The sequence below is a fragment of the Ictidomys tridecemlineatus genome, chromosome 4, assembly GCF_052094955.1.
Source record: "Ictidomys tridecemlineatus isolate mIctTri1 chromosome 4, mIctTri1.hap1, whole genome shotgun sequence".
NCBI lineage: Eukaryota > Metazoa > Chordata > Mammalia > Rodentia > Sciuridae > Ictidomys > Ictidomys tridecemlineatus.
The window spans coordinates 12,897,742-12,923,347 of record NC_135480.1 but is presented as its reverse complement, the minus strand read 5'-3'; the positions used below and the strand labels follow the sequence as shown (position 1 = coordinate 12,923,347).

General features: G+C 41.6%; 2 protein-coding genes across 3 annotated transcripts; both read left to right on the top strand.

The window, feature by feature from the left end:
• The first annotated feature begins 303 nt into the window (after nucleotides 1-303).
• On the top strand, nucleotides 304-1,257 carry LOC101957067 (olfactory receptor 4D9). Its single transcript, XM_078044870.1, has one exon. It carries the CDS (start codon nucleotides 322-324, stop codon nucleotides 1,255-1,257), a length of 936 nt encoding a protein of 311 aa, XP_077900996.1. The 5' UTR covers nucleotides 304-321.
• A 2,416-nt stretch (nucleotides 1,258-3,673) lies between these two features.
• LOC144377023 (olfactory receptor 4D9-like) lies at nucleotides 3,674-25,325 on the top strand. Of its 2 annotated transcripts, XM_078045969.1 has the most exons (3): nucleotides 3,674-4,002; nucleotides 7,188-7,290; nucleotides 13,242-25,325. In XM_078045969.1, exon 3 carries the CDS (start codon nucleotides 13,267-13,269, stop codon nucleotides 14,200-14,202), a length of 936 nt encoding a protein of 311 aa, XP_077902095.1. In that variant the 5' UTR covers nucleotides 3,674-4,002; nucleotides 7,188-7,290; nucleotides 13,242-13,266; the 3' UTR covers nucleotides 14,203-25,325. The 2 variants fall into 2 exon arrangements, with proteins under 2 accessions (XP_077902095.1, XP_077902094.1); XM_078045968.1 differs by lacking the exon at nucleotides 7,188-7,290 and having other exon boundaries at nucleotides 3,675-4,002.
• The last annotated feature ends 281 nt before the right edge of the window (nucleotides 25,326-25,606 follow it).

The window sequence follows — 25,606 nt, the reverse complement described above, 5'->3', positions numbered from 1 at the left end:
TTAACTGTCTTAATGATGGCTTCTGAACAGAAATTGTTAAAGTGGTCAAATTTATGCTTGCTTTTTATTATTTTAGGTGTCAGATTGTGTAGTGAAATCTTTGATGACTTCAGTGACAGATCTGTCCGCTTAGAAAACTGAGTCAAAATCCTGGGTAATTGTTCAACAACTAATGGCCACATTCTGAATAGTAGGCACAGTGCATAAGTAGAAAAAATATTCCCCCCAAATCTAAAAGATGACACTAGACTTCAGACCATATTTTAATAACTATACTGTTATTTCTTCCAGAGATGAACTTGAAAAAGTATCTGTGATGCAATGGATTCAGGAAATGACACAAGAGTGAAAGAACTTATCTTTCTGGGAATTACTCAGTCCAGAGAGCTGAGCTGGGTCTTATTCTTCTTCTTGCTCCTGGTGTACATGACGACTCTGATGGGCAATCTCCTCATCATGGTTACAGTCACCTGGGAATCTCACCTTCACACCCCCATGTACTTCCTGCTCCGCAACCTCTCTGTTCTTGACATCTGCTTTTCCTCCATCACAGCTCCTAAGGCTCTGATAGATCTTCTGTCCGAGAGAAAGACCATCTCCTTCAGTGGCTGTGTCACCCAGATGTTCTTCTTCCACCTTCTAGGGGGAGCCGATGTGTTCTCCCTCTCTGTCATGGCGTTTGACCGCTACATAGCCATCTCCAAGCCCCTGCACTACATGACCATCATGAGTCGGGGGAGATGCACCGCCCTCATTGTGGCCTCCTGGGTGGGGGGCTTCGTCCACTCCATCGTGCAGATCTCCCTCTTGCTCCCGCTGCCCTTCTGTGGACCCAACGTCCTTAACACTTTCTATTGCGACGTCCCCCAGGTCCTCAAACTCGCCTGTACTGACACCTCCACTCTGGAGCTCCTGATGATTTCTAACAATGGATTAGTCAGCTGGCTCGTATTCTTCTTTCTCCTCATATCTTACACGGTCATCCTGATGATGCTCAGGTCTCATGTTGGAGAGGGCAGGAAGAAAGCCATCTCCACCTGCACCTCCCACATCACCGTGGTGACCCTGCACTTTGTGCCCTGCATCTATGTCTATGCCCGGCCCTTCACTGCCCTCCCCACAGACACGGCCATCTCTGTCACCTTCACTGTCATCTCCCCTCTGCTCAATCCTGTGATCTACACTCTAAGGAACCAGGAGATGAAGTCAGCCATGAGGAGACTAAAGAAACAACTAAGGTCTTCAGAAAGGACTTAAGTCCAGTGGGGATGATGAGAGAGGAGCAAATTCAAAGACAGACATTAAATTTCACCTCCTCAGAAGGGAAGAAATCACTATCATGCCAAAAATCAAAGGACCAATTCTATTATTCAAGCAAAAAAAAAAAAAAAAGAAAGAAAACGAGTGTCTTCTTTGTTGGTTGAACTTTGCTATATCAATTTTATTTCCATCACTCAAAAGTTCTAAACTATTTGCCATTGCTAGACATACTGCCCCGAGCATTAAAATCTAATAAATACATACATTTGTGTTCGGTGGGATCCATCTGCAGACCCCAAATCACTGTGCACAGCATGGATCCACTCCTGCTGGTTCCCCACACCCTCTATACTTTCTGCAATGATTCCCTTTTTCTACCTCCCTGTAGATTTTAGCTCAAGCAAGATCTCTAGGAGTGAGCAGAATTTTAGATGGCCAAAGACCTGCATAATCAGAGTGTGTAAGGGTAGGACCCCCCAATAATGGTGGCAACCCAGCAAAAGTTGCCCGCGCTGCTCTTCATAGAGACACATGCAAAACAACTACATCAGACACAGTGAAGGAAGGCAGCTGAATTCAGGAGAGCACCATCAGATTCACTTCTCTTTTAACATAACATCAGATAATTATTTACATTCATCTATAGTTTTCTTCAGGTAGAAGCATTTTTCTTAGAGAACCATTAAAATAATATTAAACTGATTCTAGCTTAATTATATATATATGTGTGATTAATATGAGTTTAATATGCATATGTATATGATTTCAAATTTCCACAGTATTTTTAAAAGCAAATAAATTGATCTTTGTATGCAAACTGGCTGGGTTTATGGGTGGTCCTACCATTCTAAACTTCTGAAGAATTTGGAGATTCAAGTTGCTTCAGCTCAGTTTCTTTAGCATGGTCAGCAGCCCAGGAACCATATTTAAGCATCCATGATATTACAGTCACAAAACACTACCCTGGAGGGATCTACCGAGTAGCATTGTCGCTGCATTACTTATCTTTCAAGTCTGAAAGAAAATGCTGTCAACACAGCTTCTATCCAGTAAAATAGACTATTATCTCAGTACTGGATTAATAATCTATTGCTGCATAGTGTATTACCCCCAAACTAAGTGTTTTTTTAAAAAATGCACATTTTTTCAAAGTTTCTGTCCATCATGCATGGCTTAGCTGGGTTGTCTACTTCAGGATCTCTCACAAGACTGTCATTCAGGTGTCAGCTGAAAGTTGCAACCTTATCTTAAGCTTGGAAAAATTCTTTTCCCTATTCATGCATGTGATTATTGGCCATGTGATGACATAAGCTTTTGGACTGAGGATTTCGGTTCCTTAATGGCTGTTGGCTGGAGACCAACAGTGTCTTACCATGTGAGTCTCTCCAGCATGGCTGCTTACTTCACCAGAGCAGGCAAGCAAGAGGAAAAAGAGAAAGTGTCAGCAAGGTCAAAGTCACAACCATCACTGTTGCTGTATTCTGGTCACTAGACGTGATTCCCTAGGTCCAACGCACACACAAGAGGAGGGAATTGCACAGGGGTGTGAACACGGGGCAAGGACTGAAAAGTTCTAGAAGGAAAAGATGAAAAGATCATTCCAAAAATAATCATTGCAAATGTGAATGAAGTTTAAAAGTAATTTATTCAGGAAGAGCTACAGAAAAAAAAAATAGGGGAGGGGGAAGAGGCATTTTAGGACAGAGACATTGAGTCTTGACAAGAATAATAGTGGCAGCTACAGAAAAGCTGTGTTTGGTGCTTGGTAATAATGACCAGGGGACTCTCCATAGATCTATGGTGAGAGATGAGGTTTCAAAAATGACATTGACAGTGAGCTGAGTCTTAGAGATTTTTGAGAGACAAAAATGAACTTCTTCACTCCTAGGATCTGTGGAAACATAGGGTCTGGAATGGTAGTGCTCAACGAATACTTCATGACTAAACATTTGTTGGGGGCTGGGAATGTGGCTCAGGCGGTAGCGAGCTCGTCTGGCATGCGTGTGGCCTGGGTTCGATCCTCAGCACCACATACCAACAAAGATGTTGTGTCCACCGAGAACTAAAAAATAAAATATAAAAATAAATAAATAAATAAATAAATAAATAAATATTTGTTGGACTGAATGAAGCCAATATATTCTCATTTTTTGTCTGCACGTTTCTCCTCTGCATGTGAGAAATGTGGTGGAAAGCAGAGAGAAAATGTGTTTCCCAGTCTTTATGATGCTTCTGATTATGTACTTTAATAGGTCAACAAGCAAACCATTTTCCTAGGGAAAAAACTGTGTAGGGAGTTCTATTCATTTTCCCTGAGCTCCTGCAGCTTAAAGAGACAGACTTGTCTGTCCCCGATGAGCCCAGCAAGCAAAGATAATCTGGGCTCTAATCACAGGATCTACAAGAATCTATCTCCTCCCTTCAAAGTATATTTTGCACACATCTTCCAGGGCACGTTTGACTTCTTAATAATTCCCAGCAGAGCTTCATCCCAATAGGAAACTCTGGCCATGAAACTTCAACAAACACATCCAAAAAATATGCCCCTTGGTGATTCTTCTATTGGGTATGAGACTGAGGGAGGGACTGGTACTCGTGGCCAGGGGCACTGAGGGGCAGTGTCTTAGAACCATGCAAAGATGATTCTTAGAGCTTGCAGGAGAGAAGATACTGAACCATCCAAGCCTCAGATGCATGTCTGCCTTAAAGGAGAACAGCCCTCCATAAGCATTGGCTCCAAAGGTCAGTTAACGCCATCAGAGGGCCAACTCTGCTTCTTGGTAGAAATTAGAGTTTGGGGATTTAAACAAGATCTTTATGTTATGTTAGAGCTTTGGGGAGTGTGTCTGTATATCTGACAGTATGTCTATGCGGGCATGTCCTTGCATAATCAACTTTGCAATATTATTATAGATTTAGAAATGTTTTGATGTTGATGATGCTCTTGATATGTAGAAGATGATATCCATTGAAGCTAAAAACTGGAGGAAGGCAGAGAATAATCATTTGTTTTTCAACATGAGGAAGGTGTTCTTTCTATGAAGGACACAGAAATGTCTACTTGATTAAAAGAGATGGAGCAGCGTGTACTTTCAGGAGAGTGGAGTCGGGAATTTCCCTCAGGCTGGGGACTCTCTGAGGTCAGAAGCCTGCTTCATTGGGATGGGTCTTCTTGCTCCTATTGCTGAGAAGTCCTTGAGATTTTCAGTTTTTTCTCACCAAAACAAAAGGGAAAGAAAACTTACAAATAATACCTCTGAGTTTTATTTTCTTCTGTTCCAAAGAGACACATACACACACAGGAATTCTTTCTTTATAACCTTGGCCAAATAAATTCTCCCAGCTTCAATTGCCTCATCTGTGAAACAAAAGATTTTCCTCACAGCTTTGTTGTCAGTATTAAATAAACTATAATAAGTAAAAGACCCAGCAGAGCACTTCGATTCATGTTTGCTGTCCCCCTTCTCCAACGGCACTTGGGTGGCCCTAAATATGATAATTTATACACCATTTGGTTCTTGAATATGCTCTGGCTTTGAGTTTCACAGTGGCCCTAGAGTTGCTTTTCTTCTATTATCTATGTTGGTCCTTCTTATAATAGCTTATAAACCTAACCATGTGAAGTATAAGAGACATCAAAGGAGATCTAAATATAACCTAGATTATTTTTTATAAGTCCGTGGTGGTTTGGATACTCTACGGTATTGTTAAAATAAATAACTGTTATGTATTCAACACAAGATATATGTACATACACACACATATTTATAATAAGGCAGTATCCTTCCATATTAATTTATTTCTTAAAGGTCACCATCAAATACCAGCTTTGAGACTTTTTATAAACAACTTTTTCCTATAGATAAATCCTACTATAGATACTTCTCTGCAACCTGCCTCTTTTGTTTAATACATCATGAACAACTTTTCTACCACCACACATAAAATTACTGAAACTTTTCAAAAGCTTCATGAAATCTAGTTGAAGAGACTTAACAAAAATGCATTTAACTAATACTTTATGATTGGGCATCTCCAACTGTGGTTATTATACACGACAGTGAAACAAACAACGATAAACATCGTTAGAATAAGTCATACTCCATGTACGTGTAAGAGGTCAAAATACACTCTACTGTCATGTATATCTAAAAAGAACAAATACAAAAATTAGAATTTAAAAAGAAAAACCTGTAAACATGTTTGCAGGCTTCATTCCGTTCTCCTAGTCTGACCATGGACACCAGAAGGTCAGAAGCATGGTACCTGGCAGTAAAATCAGTTCTCAGGGCAGGAGAGCAGTGAACCCCAAACCTCTTGAGATGTGTTCCCAAGAAGGATTTCAGCCTCACCAGTTCTGTTCAGGGAACACTCTGCACCTGAAGTCCAGGAAAAGGCTAGGGAGAGATCAGATCTTTGGCTTCAAGGCTAGAGCCGCAGTCTTTACAAAGACCTGAAGTTAAACAGTGGTCCCTGTACAAACCTGCCTGACGTAAGACACGGTATTTCCTGGAGGTGAGTCCCTGGCTCACCTCTATAAAATTGATTCTTTCATTTATTTTGCTGTTTATTACCTCTTCCGATACCAACATTCAAGCTTTTTCTACACAGAACAGAGAGATGATACAATTTTTCCTCTGGTTAATCAAAATGGGTTTTTTTAGGGATTAGGGGATTTAATTCAGTGGTAGAACACTTCCCTAGCAAGGGTTCAATGCTCAGTAATAAACAAATAAGGCTAAAATAATAATAATTATTATTATTATTATTATTATTATTATTATTATTATTATTACTGACGTATAAAAAGGGTCCCTTTGGCTTCACAAGTTGTTGGTTATTATATCATTTATATTTTTGAAATACTGTTAAATTGGGGGAAAAAATCACTATCCATTTTGCTTTGTGTATGAGCTCTAAGAAGTTATGGCATTGCATATTTTCTTGGTAAGAAGTGATAAGGAGTCTTAAATACTCCATGAACTGATAATATTATCAACCACTAGGTATCAATTCTTCCCTATTGTGAGTTTCATTTCACCTTCATCGATGAATGAAGTATTTCAATTCAACTCAGTCAGAAAGAAAAAAGGACCATTATAGATGATTGGACAAGGCCATTTGGGGGCCCGGGAAGACCATGAGCATAGGTATGGTCCAGTGGTCAGCAAAGTCCAGTTTGGAAAGAACACACTGTCCAAGGGAGCAGCAAGAGGGGGGAAAAGTACTTTGGAGCCAGGTAGAAAAGGGGCACTGGGGTCAAATGCCAGAAGTTGGCTGGAAAGACATTTGTACCCTTTTAAGCAAAGGCATTCAAGGCCTCTTGATGAATCATGAAGCATATGAATATTTACTCATCTACGAAACATTTGCTATTAAAACCCAGAGTGACTGCAACTCGTTTAAATACCTACAGTAGACCCAAAAAGTATATGCCCTAATTCAACCTCGCCAAAGCAGGGTCTCCAAAATGCCTGTGACCTCTACAAAGACACCCAGAGTAAGAAATATGACGGAAAGGAAGCTGGAGTAGACACGAGTCTTAGCTGATTTGTGGCTATAATATTTTACTTTTGAAAACTATAAAAACATGTGGTCATCTGAGCATGTTGCCAGGGCTCATCCCAGAACCTTGGCAGAGAGGCTCAGGCAGGTGAGGGGCCCTACAGCTCAAGCCCAGTTCCTATCAAAAGAAATCCACATTAATCCTCCAACGTAACCAGAGCTACTCCTCTGGCACCCTGAAGCCTGAGTCAAATTTTTCAACTTTTTAGAGTTCCATAATATAGATACCAAAGAATCATTACATAAACCACACTCAAAACGGAAGTGTTTAATTTCTAGACCATCCTGACCTGTAACTATAGTAATGCCAGGTGATCTCTGTAACAAATGAACCACATTTCCATTCAAAATGTTACCTGTAGAGATGAGACGGAATTTTCCACTTGAACGTAGAATGGCAAGAAGAGAACCTTGAGCTTCAGGGAAACTAAACAGGCTGCGTCCTACTCATAGAAGCCACTGGAGGTAAGAGCCCTGGGCTGTCATCTAAGGTGCCAAAAGCCGGGAGTGTTTCAACCTGGTGGCTCTTTCTTTACACGTGGAAATTTCTAATTCTTTGGATGTTATCGCTACCCACAACCAACCAGAGACCTTCTTCTTTCCACACTCTGTTAAGAATCTTCCTTATGTATATATTATTTTACTTTTCTGCTTCAGTAAACATAATAAGTAACAATAATAATAGTATTTATTGAGAACTTTCTGCTCATCAGACAACTAGCACATGTGTTTTGCATATACATTCTCTTATTTTATCCCCCAACCTCTCTGGAGGAAAAGTGTGATTATGATGACATCCACAAAAGAATAAAACTAAGACATGACTAAATAATTTGCCCAAAGTTACACAGACAATAAGGAGTGACTGGGATTGAGATTTGAGATCTGAGTCAAGGCTTTTGGATATTAAGCACTTGGGTATTTTTAGCAGCAGGTCTCCAATGATTTCCCATTTTCTCAGTCACACCGTTATGTAGTAAATCAGAGGCATCATTTAGAAGATGGAGTTATAAATGATACTCAGGCTGCTGCCTTGGGTCATTTCTCACTATTTCAGATCATTTGTCCTGGGGGAAGTCAGTTATTAAGAGACTGATGGAGAGACCTACACAGGGAAGAACAGGGACCTGTTACCAAGATTCACACCAATGAGCACAGAAGTGGATCTCTCAGTGAGTCATGCTTCAAAATGACTGTAGACCTGGCAGACATTCTGACTGCAATCTCCTGAGAGATCCTGAACCAACGGAGCTGTTCCACTTTCCTAATCTTCAGAAACTGTGAGAGAAAAAAAAAATTGTTGTTTTAAACCACTAAGTTTGAAGTCATTTGTTGAAACGCAGCCATAGATAATTTATACAAGATTCCTACATTGTCTCAGGACAATTGTTCTAAATATCAATACAGACATATATATAATACTGAAGGTATTTATGTCTGAATTCAGCCTACAATAAACATAGCTAAAATGTATGGAAGAACATCAGATATGCTTCTAGACTTCCTGCATGAGTCATCTCCTTTAATGGTCTCTTTATTAGCTCAGTTGTTCAGATGACTATCCAAAGATTAAACATCTAGAGAGCAACAGGCCCAAGATCTAAAAGTGGCCATTCTGGGTTGCAAAACCCAGTCTCTTTCCCACTACCCTAAACTGATCTTAGAAATTCTTGATCTCTGAAATTTTTCTTGCCAGTGCCAATCAGCTTAAAGTTAACTGTCAAGAAACACACCTGGCTAGCTGAGGTTTGTAGTTACTTGAGGTTTAACTATGATTAAGCAATGGACAGAATGAAACTGTACCTCGTCGCCAGATAACTGAGGACAACATTAGGGAGAAGAGTTGAACGTTAAGGCTCCAAGAGCTGAAATGTGCGGGTTCCTTAGGCCATATTAGGGTTACATGCTGTGCAGACAACCCCCCCTCGCCCCCACACCTTCAAAAGGACTTGAGATCACCAATGCTCCCATTTCACTGGTGAAAGACAGCATCTAGGTGCTTTAAAGACTCCACTATTGCTGGGTACACTGTCACACACATGTAGTCCCAGCTATTAGAGAGGCTGAGAGGGGAGGATCACAAGTTCTAGGCCAGCCTGGGCAACTGAGTCAGACCCTATCTCAAAATAAAAAATAAAAATGGCTGGGGATGTCACTCGAGGGTAGAACTTTTGCCTAACATGAACAAGGCCCTGAATTTTAAAAATAAATAAATAAAAGAGCCAGGCACCGTGGCTTGGGAGGCTGAGAAAGGAGGATCATGAGTTCAAAGCCATACTCAGCAATTTAGTGAGGCCCTAAGGCAACTTAGTGAATCCTGTCTCTAAATTAAATAAACAGAGGGGATGAGGATGTGTCTCAGAGGTTAAGCGTCCCTAGTTAGTTCAATCCCCTGTAATAAATAAATAAAAGTGTACTATTTCTCCATCATTGTCTGAGGTTGGCATCAAAGCTCAAGTCTCCCAAATTAGGGTCTCTCTACCATGTTACCTCCTTTCAGAGTTCAAATACAAACAATAAAAGAGCCCTTTATGCATTATCTGAAAAACTGCATGGGTTCTGATTTTCTTTTTTATTATTATTATTATTATTATTTTTCAAAATATTTACTCTGAAGAAACTACATAGCCACTTTTTTAAAACATTTGCAAGCAATTAAATCCTCTGAGTTATTGTTGGATTAATTAACAGATGGAAGTAAGACTGCAGAATTAGCTTCGTGTGGCTTAAACGTCAAAGGAAAGAATTTAGGAGGAAAGTGAGCTCACCACAAGTTCTATTCTGGAAAGAAAATAGGAGGAAAAGTCCTGGGGGGCCCAGAGACCTCCGTGGTGAAGAGCAAGACCAGGGCTGGCCTCCGTGTGGGCAGGGGAGGGTACAAAGGCATGTCAAAGACAGCGCAGCCAGACAGACTGTCCTTAGAACCGTGAAACAGACTTGACTCAGTGACTACCAACGGAAGGGGAAGCAGCCGAGCCCTGTTGTCATTGTGAAGCAGCGATGTGGGCATTCGAAGGGACAAAAGAAGGCCAGGGAGAATAGCAGGTCAGAGTCAGGAGGTAAAAAAAAAAAAATCACAGAGGCCTGGTGAGCGCAAATGCGATTAGGCAGGCAGGTCTGGGGCAGCGGTTCTCAAAGCCAGGATCAGGCCCCCCTGCAGAGCCCCTGCAGGGACGAGGCAGAGAACCCAGCCTTCCTGACAAAAGGCAAAGAAATGGCTCGCAGGTCCAGGAGAAAGAAATTCCCGAGGCTTTCAGAGACACTTATGCACAATTGTGAGCTCTTTATAGTAAATGCTTTAAGAAAGGGAGGTCAGGGCCCACGGTCAGGCTTTTCAGTAGAAGACACAGTAAATTCTCCTGGCCGCTTGGCCTTCTTGGGCAGGCATTTTAATGAGGATCTGGGGCCATCCCAGGGACACGGCCTTAGGACCTTGCGCAGCTGGAAGCCATGTGTCATGATTGGGTCTTAAATGTGCCCCAGAGGCCCAAGGACTGCAGGCTTGGTCACCAGCCTGTGGCACAGTAGGGAGGTGGTGGAACACTTAGGAGGAGGAGCAGAGCAGAAGGGGGCAGGTCCTGGGGCATGTCCTGGAGGGGGATGTGGGGACCCCAGCCCTTTCCTCTCTCTGTTTGCGCCCTGGCTGCCATGAGGTGAACAGCGGCCTCTGCCCCATGCTACCACCTTGAGGTAATGTCCCCGTGCTGCCACAGGCCCAACCACCACAGACTAAAACCTCTGAAACCAGCCAGAATGAGCGTTTCCTCTCTTTGAGTTGTGTAGACCCAGGATTTTGTCACAGCAACGAAAGCTGACTCACATACCATGCTAGATTTTGGTCTAGTAACAATTGCTTTGGTCTGACAATTCTGCAGTTCTCAGGAGCATGAGGAAATGTTGTGGGGTGATGAAAGTATTCATTATCCTAATTATGGTGGTTTCCCCGAGATTAGATAGATGATAGATAGGGCTGGGGATGTGGCTCAAGCGGTAGCGCGCTTGCCTGGCATGCGTGCGGCCCGGATTCGATCCTCAGCACCACATACCAACAAAGATGTTGTGTCCGCCGAGAACTAAAAAATAAAAAAATAAAAAATAAAAAAGATAGATGATTGATAGATAGATGATTGATAGATAGATGATTGATAGATAGATGATTGATAGATGATAGATAGATGATAGATGATAGATTGATAGATAGATGATAGATGATAGATTGATAGATGGATGATAGATTGATAGATGGATGATAGATTGATAGATGGATAGATGATAGATTGATAGATGATTGATAGATGGATGATTGATAGATGGATGATAGATGATAGATTGATAGATGGATGATAGATGATAGATTGATAGATGGATGATAGATGGATGATAGATGGATGATTGATAGATGATTGATAGATGATTGATAGATAGATGATGTATGCACGTATATATAAATACACACACACACATATTATGTATCTTGATGTTAAAACCCATCAAATTCTATCCTTTAAATGTGTGAAGTTTATTGTAGGTAAATTACACCTCAGCAAAGCTGATTTTAAAAAGCAAAAAGAAAGCCACAACAGGCAATTTCACTTTGAGCAATTAACAAAACCACTGTATCCAGACGTGTATCAACAACCCAAAGCGTTGTACTTATTTTAAACTTATTTCACACTCTTTAAAACAGGGTGCAAAGCAAGGGAAAGAGTTGAATTGGGATTTGGAGGAAGTAAATTTTGGTAATAAAAGTTTAAAAAGTGTGTACCTTTGCATTATGTTTTAGACCTTTTTATCCTTTGGCACATCTGTTCTTTAAAAAAAATAAAAATAATAGATTTTACTTCTTAGAGCAGTTTTAGGTTCACAGAAAAACTGAACAGTCAGTGCAGAGAGTTCCCATGTACCTGCTCTCTTCACCACCACCAGTTTCCCTTGTCATTAATAAACTCTTTCATTAGTGTAGTACATTAATTAACAATTGATGAACCAATATTGGAGTGTTATTATGAACTAAAGTCCATAACTTACATTAGGGATTACTCTGTTGTACATTTCAACAGGTTTTGACAAATGTGTAATGTCATATATCCATGATTATAGTATCATCCAGGATAGTGGTAGCATCGATTACAGTATCATAGGCAGCTTATTAGAGCATCAAACAGGGCAGTTTCTCTACCCTAAAAACCTCCTGTGCTCCACCTATTCACCCTTCCTATCCCAGCCCCTGGTGAGCACTTACCACTTTATTATCCCTAAAGTTTTGTGTTTTTCCGAGCATGTCACATACTTGGAGTCATACAGCTTGTACCTTTTCAGATTGCCTCCTTTCACTGAGCAATAGCATTTAAGTTTCCTCCAGGCCCACTCAGGCCTTGAGAGCTTTTTTCTCTTTACCAGTGAATGATATTCCATGGTTTAGAACCACATATCTTTTAAATGCCAGATTTGACCATACCTGCGATTATTTCAAAGAACTGTATTTTGCAGGAAATCTATAATAGTGCATTTTAGTCATTATGACTCAAATAATGTCATTTGGAAGATTAGATTTGATCAGTGTAAATAAGAGGGAGAGAGTGGTCTGTGGTGAACTTGGGTTAAATAAATTTAAACTAGCATCTTTACTTCTCAGAGAATTTACTAAATTTTCAAGAGGACTATAGACTACATAAAATTTTTCAACCATGAAATTTGTTAAGGAGAATTTTATGAACATACCAATAGATGACTGTCAATCAACGACATCATTAGAAATCCACTCTTTATTCCACTCTGAGAGAACTGAAGAAACACCAATTGTTATGGTCTGGATGTGAAGTCCCCCAAAAGCTCACATGTGAGACAATGAAAGACAGTTTGGAAGAGAAATGGTTGGGTTATAGCCTTAACCTAATCAGTAAATTAATCCCTGATGGGATAAACTGAGTGGTACCTGGAGACAGGTGGGCGTGGCTGGGGAAAGTGGTTCATTGGGGGCATGGCTATGGGGTATATACTTTGTATTTGGCCAGGGGAGACTCTCTCTCTCTCTCTCTCTCTCTCTCTCTCTCTCTCCTTTCTAATCACCATGTGAGCTGCTTCCCTCTGCCACACTCTTCCGCCATGATGCCTCACCTTGAGCCCTGAGGGATAGAGCTTGTTATCTATGGATGGACAGCTCTGAAATTGTGAGCCCTTACATATTTTTCCTCTTCTACAGTTGTTCTGGCCCAGTCTTTAGTCACAGTAGCAAAAAAAAAAAAAAAAAAAAAAAAGCTGACTAAAACACCAATTCTCCACCAAGGACAGCTTACCTTAGGCATCCTTGCCCAAGTAGAAAATGGCCCTAAAAAAGTAACATCCCAAGCACACAGACTTGACTTCTCTTTGTTTTCAGTGATGTACCTTCTATAACAAGAGTATTTTCTCCCCAGGTGGTTGAAGAAGAGACATGATCCAATGGAGCAGGGAAATCACACCAGGGTGAAAGAATTTATTCTTCAGGGATTGACCCAATCCCGAGAGCTGAGCTTGCTCTTATTTGTTTTCTTGTTTTGTGTGTACTCAGCAACTGTGATGGGGAACCTCCTCATCATGGTCGCTGTGACCCGGGAGTCCCGCCTTCACACCCCCATGTACTTCCTGCTCCGCAATCTCTCTGTCTTGGACATCTGCTTCTCCTCCATCACGGCTCCTAAGGTCTTGGTGGACCTTCTGTCAAGGAGAAAGGCCATCTCCTTCAATGGGTGCATCACCCAGATGTTCTTCTTCCACCTCCTGGGTGGGGCAGACATTTTCTCCCTCTCTGTCATGGCGTTTGACCGCTACATGGCCATCTCCAAGCCCCTGCACTACGTGACCATCATGAGTCGGGGGAGATGCACGGCCCTCATCGTGGCCTCCTGGGTGGGGGGCTTCGTCCACTCCATCGTGCAGATCTCCCTCTTGCTCCCGCTGCCCTTCTGTGGACCCAATGTTGTCGATGGCTTCTACTGTGACGTCCCCCAGGTCCTCAAACTCGCCTGCACGGACACGTTCGCTCTTGAGGTCTTAATGATCTCCAACAACGGCTTGATCTCCACCCTGTGGTTTGTCTTCCTCCTTGTGTCCTACACAGTCATCCTGACCATGCTGAGGTCACACACTGGAGAGGGCAAGAGGAAAGCCATCTCCACCTGCACCTCCCACATCGCTGTGGTGACCCTGCACTTTGTGCCCTGCATCTATGTCTACGCCCGACCCTTCACTGCCCTCCCCATGGACAGAGCTGTCTCCGTCACCTTCACTGTCATCATCCCTGTCCTGAACCCCATGATCTACACCCTGAGGAACCAGGAGATGAAGTCAGCCATGAGGAGACTGAAGAGAAGACTTGGGCCTTCCGAAAAGCAATAGATGCTATGAATTCCAGATTGGAAGAATAAGAACTGAAAAAAAATATTTCCTTATGACGCAATAGAAAGTTCCCTTCAATATACCATCTTGAGACCAAATTTTACCCTTGCTCTCCAGCGGCGTCCTCTACTACGTCTGCCCTGAGACAATCACCTCTGTAAGTTTTTCTCTGGGTGAGACTGATGGCAAATTAGAGCTTCGCATCTATAAACTGTCAGCTCTTAAAGGAACTCAGATGCTTACACCATCCAAACACCTCATCTTCCAGGTGAGGGAATAGAGTCTAAACAGAAACCATCTCTTGACTTTGGAGTTGTGGTAGCCTCGTGGGTTGCCTAGGAGATAATTAGTAAAATGACTTCCAGGGACAGAAGTAAAAGTCTATAAAACCCACCTACTTCTCCTTAGGTAGAAGTTGGTTTTCCATCACTAATCTTGGAGAATTTGGTTTCAGTTTTTCTAAGGAAGCCTCTGAATTTCCTTTGTATAAGATGAGGGAAGTTTCATGTCCTATCAAAGGTTTCCTAGTTAATGAATGGCAGAGGCAAGACTCTCAACTCTCGACTGAGTGTTCCTGCTGCCTCAGACAGGATTTGTCAGAATCTGAAACTACCTCACCTATAAAAATGTCTCCTCTATGGTAGTATCCTGAGAGGCACTTGTTGGTCCTTACTTCACAAAAGAGGACATATTGTAAGACTTGGGATTCCTGGGAGAATTTCAATGTCATTTTACAGTCCTTCATTCCTGAGCAGACCCTCCAGGAAGAAAGGAATCCTATCCCACCTGCATCTCTAGAACATGCCTGGCTCCCACATGCCCAAGAAACAAAACCTTAAGAAGAAAATCTACTTTCCATCATTCAGGGACTGATTACCAATCTGCCCATTCTCCTCATTCTTTATAGGATTCTCTTTAGCACCACCTCTTTAATAGAAGGAAGAAATATCATCTGATTCTAGTCATTGTCCAAGAAACCTATTTGTTAGGCGGAAATTGGAAATGAATTAAAATTTGGACTGGATATGTTGATTGGCCTGCCGCAACTCAGTTTAATCTGCCCAGGTGTCTAGTATAATGGAAGGGAAGTAAAGAAACATTTGTATGGTGTGATCTGGGAGGAAACTCAGGCAAAGGGAACCTGCTCTCCAACAAAGCCCTTCCCAACCATCTGTGTCACTGCCTACTGTTTCTCTCTTGTTCTGACCTCAAATTTCTGTTCTTGGGGTATTTCAAACACTAGACATGGTTCACAAAGAACGTGCCACAATTTTTAAAAGTATATACAGCTCCAGGTCACAGCAACCTCAGCTTCCAATTATAGCGTTGGTGGCCACAGCAGGGCACGGGAGGGGATGTATCTCTAAATCCACTCTCAGCAGGACCTCCAGGGGCGGGGGGGTATTGGTTTTGGTGATCTTATGGGACAATTCATTTTAGGTGGACTTATGGAAGGCCCAGGTGTCCTTCCAGAGTGGAGGAGAAGTAGCACAGGAATGCTTCAGTGGAGGGACCCAAAGGGGATCAATCCAAGCCCAGGATGTCAAAGGTAGCCTGAGGGACCTAAGCACAGAAAAACCGATCACTTCAGCACGGTGGCCTAGGCAAAGCCAGGCAGGCACTATCAACAAAATCCACATTTTCTTATATTTGATCCTGGACATGTGGATGATTTACTAAAGTTGAAAGACTTTTTTAAATTTTTTTTTATTTTTTATTTGTACGTGGACACAATACCTTTATTTTACTTATTTATTTTTACGTGGTGCTGAGAATTGAACCCAGGGCCTTGCACGTGCTAAGGGAAGCACTCTACCAATGAGCCACAACTTCAGCCCAAAGGATTTTTTTTTTCATCTGTGTTTGCTGCTTTCCAGCGGCTGCCAATTCCTTTCTAGAGCTAAAATTGTTCACCCTATTTCTGACTCTGTCTTTGAATTTTGTATCCACTTGCCCATGAACAAAAACTCCAAGAACAAATCAAACTTCTCTTTGAACCAGAGTACAGAATCACATTCTGCCATGCCCAGGATGTGCCTTTGTCTATCACAATGGTAGGTATTTTCTTTCTTATAAGTCATTTTATTTTTAAAAATCATACTTTTCATAAAAATTAAGCTTCCTTCTTTATACTTTTTGCTAAGTTTATTCTACATTCAGACTTCACTTTCCAGAGGAAAAAAAAACAAATTGAGAAGTAACAAAAGATGTTTATGTATATAAGTACAAAGATATATATATATTATATATTATATAAACACATACTATATATATAGTATGTGTGTGTGTTTTCTGTCTATATACATGTGTTTACTTTCAGCATATATTAAATTTTTTCTCCACATATTTTATTGGTGCATTATAGATTTACGTTAATGATGGGACTTGTGGTCACATATTCACACATGCACACAGTGTGACAATATAATTTGGCCAATATCCCTCCCCAGCACTTGCCCCCTTCCTCCTCTCCTCCCTCCCTGGTCCCTTTCCTCTATGATCTCCCTTTGATTTTCATGAGCTATCTCTCTCTCACACACACACACACACACACACACACACACACACACAACTTTCTTTTCCTTTTTCCTCTTTGGCTTCCACATAAGAGAGAAAACATAGGACCCTTGACCTACTGAGTTTGGCTTGTTTGGCTTAACCTAATGGTCCCAAGTTTCATCCATTTTCCTACAAATTCCATTAAGTTCCTTTTTTCATATATTTGTTTTTAAATATTTAGTTTAATATATTTAATTTTAAAACGTATACATACACACACTCTCTATATTGAGACTATCTCAGGATACCCACAGTTTCCTAAGACTACCAAAAATCCATTCCCCATAAAAATATGCTCTTTCTCCTTCAAGGTCACAAGAATATGTCCCTTGAGAACATATTTTAATTTACATACTCTCACACGGGACCATGTAAAGTTCTGCTAAGTCGTTCCACATCTCCCACACTGAGAAGCTGAAATTCTGAAGAACCTCTTCCTCTCGAATGGGAGAGCGTGCTTTGTAATACTTTCTCTTACCGCTAGGAGGAGCCGTTCCTTTTCCAATGTTTCTCCCTTTTGGCCAGACATTTAAGAACCTTAACACATTTTTATTTTTGGAGCTAAAGCTTCAAAACGACTGTCACCTCCATTTTCTCGCCCTAAAATTTCAAAGCTGTTTCTTAAGAGTGGAAACTACTTAACACTCCAGATAGAGAGGAGCAGCTCTGTGGATATTTCCCTGAGGTACTTCTGCTGCAGTCCTCCTGGGCCTGGGAGATCACGGTTGGAAATTATTTGTAGGGCATCCTGTACTCTCTGGGCCAGTGGTTCCCATACTTCAGTGGGCATAAGAATCACCTAGTAATTTCATAAAAACGTAAAATTCAAGCCACTATATCAAGGGCTTCAATAGTTCTCTTGTGGAAACTAGAATCTACATTTAATCCAACACACCCCTCCTGTTGAATTACAGGCATCCCCTGTGATTATGATGCATATGGTCTGTGAATCACACATTGAAAGACCCGGCCCTGGGTACGTGTTTTTCAGATCAAAGATCCTGAGACTCTAAAAAAGCTTTATGTCATTTTAGTAGGTCTGAAAATGCATTTTTAAAAGGAAAGAACAGTCTAGGGTAGAATAGAAAAATCACAGAATGAATATTTCAAAACTGGGTATCTGACTCAGGGTTAATATCCAAAATATATGAGGAACTCCAGCAATTCAGTAGCAGAAAATGAAACAGAAAAAAACAAATAACCAGATTTTAAAATGGGCAAAGGATCTGAATAGTCATTTCTCAAAAGAAGACATTCAAATGAACAATTTTCAACATTGCTCATGTTCAGAGAAATACAAATTAAAACCACCATGTGATATCACCTCATACTTGCTAGAAGAGCTATTATCAACAGGACAAAAGATGACAAGTGTTGGCCAGGATGAGGAGTAAAAGGAACCCTGTGTCCTATTGGTAGGAACGCAGACTCGGACAGGCATTGTGGAAAGTAGTATGGAGATTCCTCAAAAACAGATACAGAATACCAACTGGTCCAGAGAAATGGCTCCTATCTCCTTTTTTCTTTTATAGTTTTAGTTGAAAGGGGACACAGTACTTTTTTCTTTTTATTTTTGTGTAGTGCTGAGGATTGACTCACATGTTAGGCTAGCACTCTACCACTGAGACCACTGAGCTACTGGGTATATATCCAAAAGAAATAAAATCAGTATATCACAGAGTTATCTGTGTCCCCATGCTTCTTACAGCATTACTCACAATAGCCAAGATGAGGAATCAACATAAGTGTCCATCAGCAGATCTAGATTAAGAAAATGTGGTACATAAGTACAATGGAATACTATTTGGCCATCAAAACAGAGGAGATACTGTCATTTGCAACAACATCGGTGAACACACAAGTCAAACTCATAGAAGCAGAGAATGATGGTTGCCAAAAGCTGAGGAGTAGAGATGTCTAAGGATACACAGTTTTAGCTAGACAGAAAGAATAAATTCAAAAGATCTACTGCGTATATGATAACCATAGTCAACTATACGTCATATGCTTGAAAATTTCTAACAATGCAGATTTGAAGTATTCTCACCACAAAAAAAATTCTAGGTGAGTTAATGCAAATAGGTATCTGGCCATTCCACAATGTAAACATCATGTCGTATGCTACAAACATATATAATTTTATCTATTAAAATTTAATTAAATTTTTCAATATGCAACTTGTCAAAAAGGAAGTCACATCTGAAGATCAAAGGTCAAGACACGGGTTAGTAAAGCCATGAGTTACTGACAGCACCCACCCGGGAATGAGCCCTGCAGCAACTGCAGGTGACTCCTTGGCTTCTCTTGTCTCCTCTCCTCCTCCTCTCCTCTCTATACTTCTTACTCTTTCTCTCTCTTCCCTTATTCCTCCTCTTTTTGTGTGTCTCTGATGTTTATTATACTGTCTGTCCTACCTGTTGTCACCCCGACTCGCCATCAACCCCAACATGAATAAGAAATTAAGAGCTGGGCTGGGTTGCAGCTCAGTGGTCTCGGTGGTAGAGTGCTTGCCCAGCGTGTGAGTTCAATCCTCAGCACCACCCAAAAATAATAAAAAGATAAAAGTGCTGTGTCCATTTTCAACTAAAACTATAAGAGAAAAAAGGAGATAGGAGCCATTTCCAAACTGCACACCAATTGAAGTTGAAACTGGGCACCTGCTAAGCCGCCTTATAACTCTGAGTGGTTAGTCTGCTTTAGATCTAATTTAAGCATAGATATTTTGGAGAATGATGCAAGGTTTCTGATGGTTTGAATACATTTCTTCTCTCCTTGCCCCTCAAAGTCATTGTTTTTAATTCCTAAAAATTACAAAATTTTTTTTCTTTCTTTTTTTTTTTTTTGTACTGGGAATTTGAGCCAGGGTGCTTAACCACTGAGTGACATTCCCCGTCTTTTTTTTTTTTTTTTTTTAATTCGGGATCTCGCTAAATTACTTAGGGCCTTGCTAAATTGCTGAGGCTGGCCTCAATTTTGCAATCTTCCTTCCTCAACTTCCTGAGTCGCTGGGATTACAGGGACACACCACTGAACCTGGTTAAAGAGTTTTTTCTTCACCTTTAATAATAAAGAAAAAGAGACCTCTTCTGTTGAGGAGGGCATCTCAAGGTCTAATAGTTCTGTGACCTAGCATGATACATTGCCCAGATTAAGTTCTGTAATCCCCCAAGAAATGCAAAAGCCTACAAAAAAATTATATGAACACAAAATTTTGTTCATATGAAACTGATATTAATCTCAGTCTGGAATCCATTTCTTTTTTCTTTTTTGTCAATGGACCTAAATAAAATATTATTTATTTATTGCGGCTCTGAGAATCAAACCCAGTGCCTCACATGTGCTAGGCAAGTGCTTGACCACTGATCTACCACCCCAGCCCCATTTCCCATTTCATCATTCATTCAATGAGTCCTTATTTGCTTACACACTTACTTATTATGTTTTTATAATGGAAAGCCTGTAATGTGCCATAAAATTTGTTCATTGCAAGTTATTTACAGGACAGTCTACCCTTTTAATATGCAGAGTTCCATGAAATTTGACAAATATATAAATTAAGTAGCCACGATGGTAATCAAAATACAGAATGCTTCCACCACCCCCAGAATTCTCCCCTGCCACTGTGGAGTGAAGACTTTTCCCCCACACCACCCTCTTCACCTGCAGACAAGATGCATTCTGTGGGACATTGGCTCTTTGTGATGGTTCATTCTCCATGTCACTTGACTGGTTAAGAGATACCTGGACAGCTGGTAAAACATTATTTCTGGGTGGTTCTGTCTGGAGGAGCTTAGTCTTTGAATCTGTGGACCTAGTAAAACAGATTGTCTTTACTAGTGAGAGTGGGCATCATCCAGTCTATCAGGGGCCCAAACAGAACAAAAAAAAAAAATTAGGAGGAGGGTGAACTCGCTCTCTGCCTGAGCTGGGCCTCCCGTCAGCTCCTGCACCCAGACATCAATGCCACTGGGTTTGGGGCCTCGAGACTCAGAGCAGGACTAAGAACCATTGGCTGTCTGCATCCCAGGCTTGGGGATTTGGACTGCAACCAGACCACTACTGCAATAGACTGGGGATCTTTGTTCCCCCCCCCACCATCACCCCAAATTCCCATGTTGAACCATACTCCCTCCCCAGGGTGATGGTGTTTGGAAGTAGAGCCTTTGGGAAGTGACAAAGTCCCAAGGGCACAGTCCTCATAGACTGCATTAGTGCCCTCCTAAAAGAGGCCCCAGAGAGCCTCCCCTGCCCCTTCCACTCAGTCTGACAGGATGCAAGCCTTTGCCAGACGCTCAAACTGCCAGGGCCTCGCGTCTGGATCTCCCGGCCACCAGAACCGTGAAACACGAATTCCCGGGGGTGGTTTTTGTGGTGGTTGTTGTGTGTGTGTTTGTGCAGCTGCCCGCCGATCTCTCACCATCAACCGCGTTCTGCATCCATCTGTGATCTCTTGGTTCTGTTTCTCTGGAGAACCCAGGTCCAAGCACACATCATGTCGAATCCTATGGGAACCCTTGATGTATCTTCTGTCCCTGGAGTTTCCCCCTTTCCAGAAAGTCACATGAATGCCACCACAGAGCACATAACACTTTGGGATGATTTATTTCCCTTAGCATAACGCTGCTGAAACTCATTCACGTCGTTGCATATGTCAGAAATTCGGGTTTGTTTTTTGTTTTTTGTTTTTTTCTCATTGTGGTATGGCTAGTGCCACCATTGGCTTATCCATTCAGTTAAGAACATACAGTTTGTTTCCAGTTTTTGAGATTAATAGAGTCACTATAAACATTCACATATAGGTCTCTGTGTGCTTTCATTTCTCTCCAGTAAATGCCTAGAAGTGGAACTGCCTAGTCATCTAGTGAGTGCTTTTACCTTCGAAAGAAACTTCTAGCCCAGAGTGGTAGTGCATGCCTGTCATTTTGTCTCTTCCGGAGGCTGAGGCAGGAGGATTACAAGTTGGAGGCCAGCCTGGGAAACTTAGACCCTACCTCAAAGAAAATTTTAAAAAGGATTTGGGGTGTTGCTCAGTGTAAAAACACCCCTGGGCTCAATCCTCAGAATAAAAAAAAAAAAAATGAATGAATGAATGAATGAATGAAAGAAAAAAGAATGAAATTTCAAAATTCTTCCTAAGTGGCTGGATGATTCCACATTCCCACAAGCAACATAGGACACTCTCAGCTGCTCCTCACCCTTACCAGTACTGGGTATTGTCAGTTGTATGATTTTGTTTTGTGTTTTAGTTTTTCTACGAGGTAGGTAGTGATATTTTATTGAGATTTAGTGTGCATTTTCCTAATAGCTCATAATATTGAGAATCTTTTTATGTTTTTATTTACCACATCTATGTATTCTCTTTGGTGAAACATCTGTTCTTGGATCTGTGCCCATTTGTTTAGTTGGGTTGTTTGTTTTCTTATTATTGAATTATAAGAATTTTTGTTTTTTTGGTTTTTGAGGTTCCCCTCACCAACACCCAGGGATTTAATCTAAGGCACTTTACCACTGAGTCACATCCCCAGCCCTTTTTATTTTTCATTTCGAGACAGGGCCTCACTGAGTTACCTAGGGTCTCACTAAATTGCTGAACCTGACCTCAACTTCAGATCCTCCTGCCTCAACCTCCTGAACTTCTGGGATTATAGGCATGCGTCACTGTGCCCAGTGAATTTTTAAACAAATTCTGAATACAAGAATTTTATCAGGTAAACCTTTTACAATTTTTTTTTTCTCCCAGTTAGTGACTTCTCTTTTCCTTTAACAATGTCTCCCTGTTGGGCTGGGGATGTGGCTCAAACGGTAGCGCGCTTGCCTGGCATGCGTGTGGCCCCGGTTTGATCCTCAGCACCACATACCAACAAAGATGTTGTGTCCACTGAAAACTAAAAAATAAATAATAAAAAAAAAAATTTCTCCCTGCACTGAGGACCTATCCATATCTTGCCTGATGTATCTCTTCATCTGGCTGGTTGTTTGTATCCTTTAAAATATCCTTTATAATAAACTGATATATTTTTTAAAATAGTGTCTTTAGAGGAATAAAACTTTTTTATGTTGATGAAATTAAATGTCTTCATTTTTTTTTTCAGTTTCTGGATCATACTGTATGTGTCTTATTTAAGAAATATATGGCCCAACCAATGATCACAAAGTTTTCCCTCCTCTCTCTGCTTCTAGAAGAAATCCCCCGTAGCTTCAGGTTTCACATCTTGCTCCGTGAAAAGCCCTGCCTTTTTGAAACTTTCAGTGGAGTGATTTCCAGTGAGACCTTGCCCTGGAACGTGTGTGTGCTGTGTTTGAAAAACCTTCAAAGACGATCTCCTAAAAAAGAGGGAATAAAATTTCTTGGATGGATAAAAATTTTGATTACAAAAGATCTTGAATTAAATTTACTTTCACAAGATCAAAATGTTTAAATACCTCTGTCAAAAAAAGTTTGGATTTGTTTTGGTTTTTTTCTCAGAAACACCTTCAGTTCCCCCAAGTACATATGAGTCACGGCCTACTACAGACTGGGAACCCAGCAGGGTACTGAGGAAACCTGTCTCATTGACCAAACTTCAACCAGACTTCTCTGAACCCCCTCCCAACTATGCACAGACCCCAGCCACCCCCCATCCTTGCCCTGCACAAAGCCCAGTTTCGGCAAGAATCATGCAAGTTCAGTTTATGAAGAATGCACACACCCTTGATATCTAATCATCCTGCTTCAGCAAGAATCCAGCTAAGTTGGCTCACCAAGAATCCCCTCAGCCTGAGGTCTCCTCTTAGCAATTTTCTATCCTCCAGCACCCTCCTCTGACTTTTCCCTGTGGCTATCAATCCCCAGGGGGCCTTACTGTACTTGTAGTTGAGTCAACAATCTTGACACCTATTGCAACAGTCCTGAATGAAGTTTTCCTTACCATTTTATCTAGCGTCAGAATTTTTTTTTTTTTTTACTTAACAATAGTTGGGGCTCAGGGAGGAAAATAAAAAATAAAAAGCAAAATGTCTTGAGCTCATGGATCTCGATACCACAAAATTAAATAAGAGCCAGAAGAAAGGAGTAACCAGTTCCTCTGATGCTGGGGTTGAAGTCAAGAATGAAGAAGAGGAAGTTGGATCCAAACCACCATGAATGGGGAGCCTCGGGTCTTTAATGATGAAGGAGGAGAAGACTCAAGGACTGGGTGTCCTAGTTCATTTTAGGCTGCTATAATAGAATGCTACAGACTCATTTACAAGGAACAGAAACTAATTCTGTATACTATACGTATGTCCAGCACATTTGGCTCCTGGTTCTGCAGGCTGGCAAGTCCAAGGGGTGCCACCTGGTACAGGCTTTCCTACCGCATCATAACAGGCCAAAGGGCATCACACAGTGAAACAGAGCAAGAGATTGGACTTGCAGCTTCCAGTCCTTTCATAATCAGCACCAATACAGTCACGAGGGGGGATCCTCAGTGAGCCAGACAGCTCCCGTCGGCTCCCACCTCCCAACACTGCTGCACTGGGGAGCAAGTGTGCAATACAAGGACTTAGTGAACACACAGCAACGCAGCCTGGAAATGTGGCAAGAAAGAGGCTGGAGAGGAAGACCACGGCTCAGAGGGCTCCGGGGTAAAGGAAATAGGGGACGTGAGTTACACTTTAGAGGAGTCATTCTGATGGCTTTGGGAAGTTTTGACTGGAGTAGTGTTAGACCAAAGATGGGGACACTGTTGGGAGGTCAGAGAAGAGACGACAGAGACCCACTGAGCAGCAGAGTGGGGGAGAGGGGGTTGCAGATGACACAGTCTGCAGGACCTGGTGACTGACTACATGGTAGGAGAGCAGAATGAGGGGGAGTCAGAGTACCTGCGTGGTGTCTGACTGGGGTGGTGGTGTATGGTGATGCAATCCCCCAAGAAGAGAAATTCAGAAGGGTGTATGTTTGGGGGCAAAACCGCTTGTCCTGTTTAGATAATTTGTGGTCTGGGTTGAATTGCTGTGGTTTAAATAGTAGGTGTCTCCCCAGAGCTCACCTGTGAGACAATGCCAAGGAAGTGTAGAGGGGAGATGATGGGGTTATGAGAGCCTTAACCCACTCCGTGTGTTAATCCCCTGGTAGGGGTTGATTTGGTGGTAACTGTGGCAGGTAAGGGGGTGGCAAGAGGAGGTGGGTCATTGGGGGCATGACTTTATCTGCAGTAAGGGGAGTCTCTCTCTGCTTCCTGGTGCACGGCACTGAGCCACTTACCTCCATCACACTTGTCCGCCATGATGTTCTGCCTCACCTCAAGGAATGGAGCCAGCCATCTATGGACTGACACCTCTGAAACCATGAACCCCCAAAAAACTTTTCCTCCTCTAAAATTGTCCATCAGGCCTTTTGTCACAGCAGTGAAAAAGCTGACTAAAACACCACCTAAACATCCTATCTTGAAGCCTCAACCCCCAGTGCCTCAGGTTAGAACCTATTTACAGGTAGAGTCTTCAGAAAGGTAAGAAAATTAAAATGTGGTCATTAGGGTGTGTCCAGATCCAAGTAACTGGTTTCCTTGGAAAAAAAAAAAAAAAAAGGAGGGGGGGAGTTTGGGCACAGAGATACACATAAACCAAAGACAGTGCGAAGAGACAGAGAGAGAAGACAAGCCCAGGAGAGAGACCTTGCAAATTCAGATCACATATTCTAACCGGGGCATTTCTTAAAAATGTCCCTAAGGGAGTGATATTGTTCTACTCAAACTGTATCCCACCTACCTGTCAAAACAGAATTAATGACATTGACTCCCTGTCCACTGTGTGTAGATAATCTGACCTATACAGATGTACTCTTTCACCATATCCTCTCAAGAATCGTGTGAGATATTATCCCCAT

Bases quoted from the DNA above. Each gene is read 5' to 3' on its own strand.
- LOC101957067 (XM_078044870.1), top strand. From the start codon at position 322: ATGGATTCAGGAAATGACACAAGAGTGAAAGAACTTATCTTTCTGGGA.
- LOC144377023 (XM_078045969.1), top strand. From the start codon at position 13,267: ATGGAGCAGGGAAATCACACCAGGGTGAAAGAATTTATTCTTCAGGGA.